The sequence below is a fragment of the Alligator sinensis genome, unplaced genomic scaffold (assembly GCF_000455745.1).
Source record: "Alligator sinensis unplaced genomic scaffold, ASM45574v1 scaffold1065_1, whole genome shotgun sequence".
NCBI lineage: Eukaryota > Metazoa > Chordata > Crocodylia > Alligatoridae > Alligator > Alligator sinensis.
In genome coordinates, this window is record NW_005842812.1 from 489,869 (window position 1) to 497,139 (window position 7,271).

Below are 7,271 nucleotides of genomic sequence, written 5' to 3' on the forward strand. Positions count from 1 at the left end.
AGGCCTGGTGTGGATGCTCTGCCCCGTGGCATCGGGTATATACAGACACATGGAGATGAATGTATATGCATGAGTGTGTCTATATGCATGTATATATATGCATAAACACCTACACATGCATGCAGGCACATACAGACCCCCACATCTAGATGCACAGGCATGCGTACATATATATGCATGCATAGAGATATGCCTGCATGTATCTGTATGGGTATGCACGCAGGTATGCAGATGCATAAATACACATACATGCATATGTGCATGTCTATATGCAGATGCACGCATACATATATGTAAATCATGTATGTATGTGCATGCATATGCATGTACATGTATGCGTGTATGTATATGCACATATGCATGCCTATATCTATATGCACGTGCATGTGTGCATATGTGTGCATGCAAATAGAGGTATTTATGTGCATGCACGTATAAGTATGTGCATACATGCACACACAGGTGTAGACACAGGTCCTCCAGGGAAGCTGAGGTTGGATATAGGAAAACCTGCCTGAGCCGGAGGGTGCTGAAGCACTGGAAGAGGCTCCCAGAGAGGCGGTGGAGTCTCCCTCCTCGGAGGTGTGTAAGCCCCGGGTAGACAAAGCCTTGGCTGGGATGATGTAGCTGGGGCTGGTCCCGCTTGGAGCAGCGGGTTGGACTCGATGTGGCCGCCTGAGGTCCCTTCCACTCTTGTGGTCTATGATTCTGCGACTTCATGGCAAGGTCACTGCAGGCCAGAGCCAGTCTTTCCCTGGTCCTTCTTCCTGCTCCACGATTGTGTATAAGGAAAGTGGGTCTGTGTCCATTCCCTTCGGATTACGGGAAACCTTCCTCTGAAAGGCCGTGGACCTTCTTCTTCCAGGACGAGATTCAGCTGGCTGGTCTTTGAGGCACAGGAGACTGAGCCCTGGGCTCTGACCCTGTCCGCGTGTCCTGGCAACGGAGCCCGATGGAAGGCAGAGCTGAGCTGCACCTTACAGACTGACTATATCAGAGCTGCACCTTATAGACGGGTTGGATCAGAGCTGCACCTTACAAACTGGCTCTATCAGAGATGCTGGAGCTTTGGCCGCGAGGCCCCGGCCCGTGTCCCCCAACCCCCGCCAGGCCTGCGGGACTCAGCCGTGCCACCCACGCATACACGCCGGGATCGGGGCCGCCCACGTGCGCGGCCGGGCGGTCACTTTAATTCCCCGCCCCGCCCCGCGCTGCCATTGGCTGGGGGTTTGGAATGCTGACGGCGGCCGTGCGCTCCGATTGGCTGCCGCCCCGCGCTGAATACTTCCTGGAATGTCCGCGCCGCAACGTTCCATCCGGTCAGTGTCGCCGCCGCGCGGGCCTCCCCCTTCACCCCGGGCTTCGGGAGGGGGGGGGGAATCGGCCCGGGCGGGGCGGCCCGGCAGCCCCGGGGCTCCCTGCGATGGAGGGGGAACGGGGGGACTTCCCCCCGGGCATCTCCTCCACGCCCCCCGGCCTGCGGGGGGAGCGCTGCAAACATCTAGATCTGTCTCCGTGTGCACGGCTGTGTGCGCATTTATGTGTGTGTATGTGTGGGCACATCTGTCCGTGCATGTGTGGACAGACATACTTCTGTATGGGTGCATATATACATGCACACGTCTATGTAAGCATATACATGCCACACATGCTTGTGCATAGAGATATATAAATGTATATGTGCATGCATGTATGTTCATACATGTGCACACATATACATATACGTACACATTTGCATACATGCATAAATACACATGCTTATGCATATTGATACACGCATGTACATATATATGCATGCATGTATGTGCTTGTGCATATGTGCTTGTGCATATGTGCATGCATGCATATGTGTATACGTGCATTCACTTGTGTGTATAGGCATGTCCATATATGCTGTCCCTGCACCTGAAGGAGGGTGTTTGTGCCCGGAAGCTTGCAGAGAACAATTTTTCCCACTATTTAGTTGGTCTAATAAAAGACATCGCATCTACCCAAAGAACCTTGTCTGCATATATACATGCATGTATATGTATGTACAGGTGTACCTATGCATATATGTACATATATATGCAGGTATTTTATTTGTGCACACACACATGTATATACACATACACACCTATGCACACACACAACCCCCCCGCGGTATATCGGTGCCTGTCTCTATGTTGCACTTGTCTTGCTGGGGTGCAAAGGGGGGTTGCAGCCGGTGTAGGGGAAGGGGTGGGGGGGGGTTGATTCTCTACCCCTGTCCCTGGCAGGGTCTTGATATTTGGGTTGCAATTGGAGCAGAAGGACGGGCGCGGGTTCCCGACGGGATCGGAACCCGGTGGGTGCGGGTACCAAACGCCACCCAGGCCGAGCACGTCCGTGCCCTGCGGTCACCCGGACTCTGCCGTCCCGTGTCGGAGCCCTCCCAGGGCACTGTGCAGGCGCCGCTCCCTGCCCCGCTGTCCTAATGGCTGCCGCCGGCTCCGCGCGTGTGGTTGGTGCCCAGGTAACGGCGCGGGAGCCCGAATCCCCGAGGATGACATCCGAAACCTTTGTGAAGGACATTAAACCCGGCTTGAAGAACCTGAACCTAATCTTCATTGTGCTGGAGACAGGTGGGTGCCGGCACCGCAGGGCAGGGAGAAACCTGGGGATCCCCCCCTACCTGGTGACTCACCGCCATGCCGCCCCCCCAGGCCGTGTGACGAAAACAAAGGACGGGCACGAGGTGCGGACATGCAAAGTGGCCGACAAGACTGGCAGCATTAACATCTCGGTGTGGGATGATGTGGGGAACCTCATCCAGCCAGGGGACATCATCCGCCTCACCAAGGGGTAGGGGTCCTGGGGGTGGGGGAGGCGCTGGCAGCTGCTTTTGGGGGGCATGGGGCTAACCCCGGCCCCTCTCCCTGCCAGGTATGCGTCGGTCTTCAAGGGCTGCCTGACGCTGTACACGGGGCGTGGCGGAGACCTGCAGAAGATCGGAGAGTAAGAATGGCCCGGATGGTCTGGGGGGGTGAGAGCAGAGGGGCAGGGGCCCCAGACCCCTGGGTTCTTTCTGCGTCCTGCACTGGGAGGCACAGCGGAGCGCACAGAGTGAATCCCCAGGTCCAAGTCGGGGCAGTTGCTGCCTGTGCCTCAGTTTCCCCACCTGTTCTGCAGGACGGGTGGGGGTGTGGAGCCTGGCTGGCACCTGGTGCGGCTACAGACCCTGGCACTGTTTCCTCCTCTTCTCCCCCAGGTTCTGCATGGTTTACTCCGAGGTGCCAAACTTCAGCGAACCGAACCCCGAGTACGTGGCACAGCAGTCCCAGAGCAAAGCTGTGAGTGCTGGGGGCCGGGGCAAGCAAGGGGCGGAGACCGTCCAGGCTCCCTGCGGCACGAGGCTGGCGCCCGGGGGGGCTGAGACATCTCCTCCCTGCCTCCCTCAGGCCCAGAACGAGAACGCAACGCCCGCAGCCTCGCAGACCGCGCAGGGCCCCTCCGCACCCTCCCCAGGTAGGCCCGGGCACCCTGGGCCTGGTGCAGGCAGGGACGCCACTCATGGGGGCACCAGGACACCTGGGTTCTCCCCCCTCTAAGAAGGGGAGGGGTCTGTTGGGTTGGAGCCAGGAGCCTGGATCCCCCCCCTCCACTCATGCCATCCGCTTGGTTTCCAGCTGCTGACAGCCAGAATGGCAATGGGCTGAGCGCCCCGGGCCCTGCGCACCCACCCCCTGCGGCCCCCCACCCCGCCAGCGGCCGCATCACCCGGAGCCAGCCCAACCACGCCAGCACCGCCGGTGCCGTCAGCAATGGCAAAGAGACGCGGCGCAGCAGCAAGAGATAACGGGGCCACGGCACAGATGACAGTGTCACCCCCCCGCCCCGGAGGGGTGGGGGAGGGGGTTCCTTCCCCCCCAGGCTGAGCAAAACCCCCCGGCCCCACCACCGTGAGGGCAGCCCGAGCCCCACGGATGTTGCCAAAGCTGCCCTGGGTTCCAGGGCTGCCCCAGGGAGCGGGTGGGAGCAGCCAGGGACCCTCTAAAGGCATTTGGGTGCCATAATGTGAGGTGAGCCAGGGGGTCTCAGCCCACCCTGCTGGCCCCCCGGGGCCAGGGGCCGTCAGGGCTTCACTGCTACGTGCCAGCTCTGGGTGCCAGGGTCCCTGGGGATGCCATGGGCAGAGGTTGGGGGTCTCCTCTATGCCCACCTGGGGCCCCGTGCTTGCAGCCGGAGCACGGGTGAATAAAGCTTTTACTCCACTCTTGCCTTCGCTGCTGGGATGGGTCCTACGATGCCCAAATGAAAGGTCAAAGGTCAGTGCTGGGCAGTGCCTCTCTGCACCCATGTCCCCAGCCTGGGGTTGCCACCCCCGAGGCGCTGTCCCCCTCCCAGACTTCCCTGGGCAGACAGGCAGACAGCCCCAGACGGCAGCCTGGCCTAGTGGGTGCACACCCACGTGCCCGAGCTCCCTCCCTCCCCCCTCCTTCCAAGTCTCCTCCCTGGCCTGGAGCCCCACCCCAGCCCTGCCCCCGGTGCCCCTTGACCCCAGGTGCTGGAGCAGCAGCCGTGTGGAGACGCAGCCACCTGGGGCCCGACCCCCCACTTCCCTGCCCTGGGGTGACACCTGAGACCCCTCTCCGCAGTGCCTGGCAAGGTGAGCCCCTGCCCAGACCCCCCTGGGGGGGTGCAAGCTGAGGGGGGTGCACCCAAACTGGTACCTGGGGTGCAGGGGCTGGAGCAGTACCATTGGCAGGAGGCCCCCATGGGTGGCCTGGGTGGGATCCACGACGCAGGAGCATCTTCCTAGCTCTGTATGGAAAGGGGACCCCCCAACCTCCCTCCCCTGGGCCGGGGGAGCTGGGGCTGGATGGGGAAGCCAAGGACCCTGCTGTGTGGGGGAGGTGACCAGGGCTGCAGGGCAGCAGTGGCAGAGCCTGGATCAGGCTCTGTTCCACCTTGGGGTGGACTGAGAATTGCCCCCTGCTCAGGCCCAGGGATGTGGGGCTGTGACCTTTGGCCCTGTGTGGGGTGTGTTTATGCATGTGCGGAGGGGGGGTCATGCCTGACCCGCTTATCATGACACCGAGAGAAACATTAACCCTGGTGCAGGATGGGGGCAGGGCCCAGGCCAAGGACATGTTACCCCCCCAGCCCTGGGGTGAAGCAGCCCCAGCCCCACGGAGCAACATGCTGGGGGGGTGGTAAGAAGTGCATGTGTGTTCATGTGTGTACACGCACGGATGGGCCCGACCAACCCCCGCGATGCCAGCCACAAAGCCTCTTCCCCACTAGCAGAGGTTGCGGGTGCAACCGGGGAAACTCAGGCAGGACCCCACCTCAAGCAGCTGGTGCCCAAGGGTGGGGTGCAAACCAGGCATGCAGGTGGCGGTTCTCACACGCCTGTTCGTAAACACATGCACATGCTCACGCCTGGCCTAGCGCCCGCCCTGGCCTGAAGGACACTGACACATGGGCAAGGCTCCGGGCTGCTACGTGACGGCTCCGGGGACAAGGCGGGGGGGGGGGGGGGGGGGGGGCTGTGCCAGCCCTCGTGCCACCTGGCTGCAGTCAGTGCTGGAGCTGCGGGGAAGGTGGCTGAGAGCTGCTGCGACAGACGCCCGTGCCCAGCAACCAGGTGGGGCCACGCAGCGCCGTGGGGGGGCCTGCCCTGGCTGGATGTGGCTCTAGCACTGGCCCTGTCCTTCAGGTGCCCTGGAGATGCCCGTGGGGCTAAAGCCACACACCCCACCAGGGCAGGCAAAGCAAGACACCCCTCCCAACAACTTGGAGCAGGAGGGAAAACTGAGGCATGTCGGGGGTGTTACAGGAGGGGAAACTGAGGCAGGCCCCAGCTGTCGGCGATGCGGTTGTTCCAGGTGCCTGGAGCTGCCTCCCCCCAAGCAGGGGGTGCTCCTGGGTCCTGGCTGACACCCCATCCTACCCCCCCAACTCCCCAGGCTCGGCACCGTCATGGTCCTCCGGCTGTGGCTGTGGCTGTGGCTGGTGCCAGGGGTGGCAGCGGGACACCCGCCCGAGGACGCGGAGCAGGAGCAGGGCTACTACCTGCAGCAGCTGTTCGGGCTCTACGGGCACAATGGGACGCTGGCCCCCGAGGGGCTGCGGCGCCTGCTGCGGTGCCTGGGGCTGGGCCGGGTGCAGGTGGTGCAGATCGACCACGAGGACCTGGGCCATGGCCACGTCGCCCATCTCGATGCGCTGGACCTGCAGGATGGGCGCCACGTCCATGCCCGTGCCCACCGCCACAGCCACGGCCACGGCCACGACTACCCCGGCTCACAGGGCCCTGGCAATGCCACCACCAGGTACCACCCTACTCCCCTGACCCACGCCCCTCACTCCCAACCTGCAGCGCCCTGCCTGGCTGGTGTCCCTCACTCCCAACCCACAGCTCCCCCAAGCCTTCCGGTGCTCATTCCTGACCCGCAACCCCCTCGTCCCACCCCAGGGCTCACCCCAGCTTGTCTCCCTCCAGTGGGGACATGCCTCCTGCTCTTCCTTCCCCCAGCCCCACACCCGAGGCTCCCCTGGCAATGCCCACATCGCTCGCTGAGACATGGAGCCCCAGTCCCAGGGGGGACCCGGGGCCCGGGAAGGATCCCCCGGGGCTGAGCCTGCTGGAGCGGGTGCTGGCGCTGGACCACTCCATCTACAACCACCTGCACGAGGATGTGAGTGGGGGCAGGGGAGGTCTGGGGGGGGGTCTGTCTCCTCTGCTTGGGGCCGCATAAATTGGGAACCGTGGCCCCGAGCCCCTGCTGTGACCACTAGCCCATGTGGCCCTCCCCAGTGTGGGCAGCGAACCAGGCATCCGGGTGCCCAGGGTCAGGCAGGGAGCCCCTTAGGACCAAGAAGGGAACCCAGGTGTCCACCCCCCTGCCCCTGCCCCAGCTCCAGCGCCCCCTAACCCCGTGACCCCTGCAGTGCCTGAACGTGTCGCAGCTGCTGGTGAACTTTGGCCTGGCCGGGACGGCGCAGATCACCCCCGAGCAGTTTGCGCTGCTGTGCCCGGCACTGCTCTACCAGATCGACGCCCGCGTCTGCCTGCACCACCACCCTGCCCCAGCGCCACCCGTGCCCCAGCCTGCCCTCGGCCCGGGTAAGGCCTGGCTCCAGGGAAACTGAAGCACGGGGAGGGAAAAGGCACCGGGGAAAACTGAGGCATGGGTGCGGGGGGGACACACAAGGCCCTGGGGAGGGAAACTGAGGCATGGGGGGAGGGGAAATGGGGAAACTGAGGCACTGGGAGGGCAAGGGCAGGGAAACTGAGGCAGGGGGCA

At 62.9% G+C, this 7,271-nt stretch overlaps 2 protein-coding genes across 5 annotated transcripts in view; both read left to right on the forward strand.

Moving 5' to 3' along the window:
• Positions 1 to 1,206: 1,206 nt before the first annotated feature.
• Positions 1,207 to 4,232, forward strand: NABP2 (nucleic acid binding protein 2). 4 transcript variants are annotated; one of them, XM_014525474.2, is made up of 7 exons: positions 1,207 to 1,319; positions 2,290 to 2,603; positions 2,685 to 2,823; positions 2,905 to 2,976; positions 3,230 to 3,311; positions 3,420 to 3,486; positions 3,648 to 4,232. In XM_014525474.2, exons 1-7 carry the CDS (start codon positions 1,294 to 1,296, stop codon positions 3,815 to 3,817), a joined length of 870 nt encoding a protein of 289 aa, XP_014380960.1. In that variant the 5' UTR covers positions 1,207 to 1,293; the 3' UTR covers positions 3,818 to 4,232. The 4 variants fall into 4 exon arrangements, with proteins under 4 accessions (XP_014380960.1, XP_014380959.1, XP_006035278.1 ...); XM_014525473.2 differs by having other exon boundaries at positions 1,221 to 1,319; positions 2,287 to 2,603; XM_006035216.3 differs by having other exon boundaries at positions 1,291 to 1,319; positions 2,495 to 2,603.
• Positions 4,233 to 5,520: 1,288 nt separating this feature from the next.
• The window catches only part of SLC39A5 (solute carrier family 39 member 5), a 4,764-nt gene continuing 3,013 nt past the window's right edge, over positions 5,521 to 7,271 (forward strand). The window contains exons 1-4 of the mRNA XM_025191396.1: positions 5,521 to 5,608; positions 5,931 to 6,296; positions 6,500 to 6,662; positions 6,916 to 7,090. Of these exons, the coding sequence (XP_025047181.1) occupies positions 5,944 to 6,296; positions 6,500 to 6,662; positions 6,916 to 7,090 (691 nt within the window). The 5' untranslated portion in view covers positions 5,521 to 5,608; positions 5,931 to 5,943. The remainder of the gene's footprint in view (positions 5,609 to 5,930; positions 6,297 to 6,499; positions 6,663 to 6,915; positions 7,091 to 7,271) is intronic.

Bases quoted from the DNA above. Each gene is read 5' to 3' on its own strand.
- NABP2 (XM_014525473.2), top strand. From the start codon at position 1,294: ATGTCCGCGCCGCAACGTTCCATCCG. The intron at 1,320-2,286 runs GTCAGTGTCGCC...TTGCAATTGGAG, and splicing joins GCGCCGCAACGTTCCATCCG to CAGAAGGACGGGCGCGGGTT. The intron at 2,824-2,904 runs GTAGGGGTCCTG...TCTCCCTGCCAG, and splicing joins ATCATCCGCCTCACCAAGGG to GTATGCGTCGGTCTTCAAGG.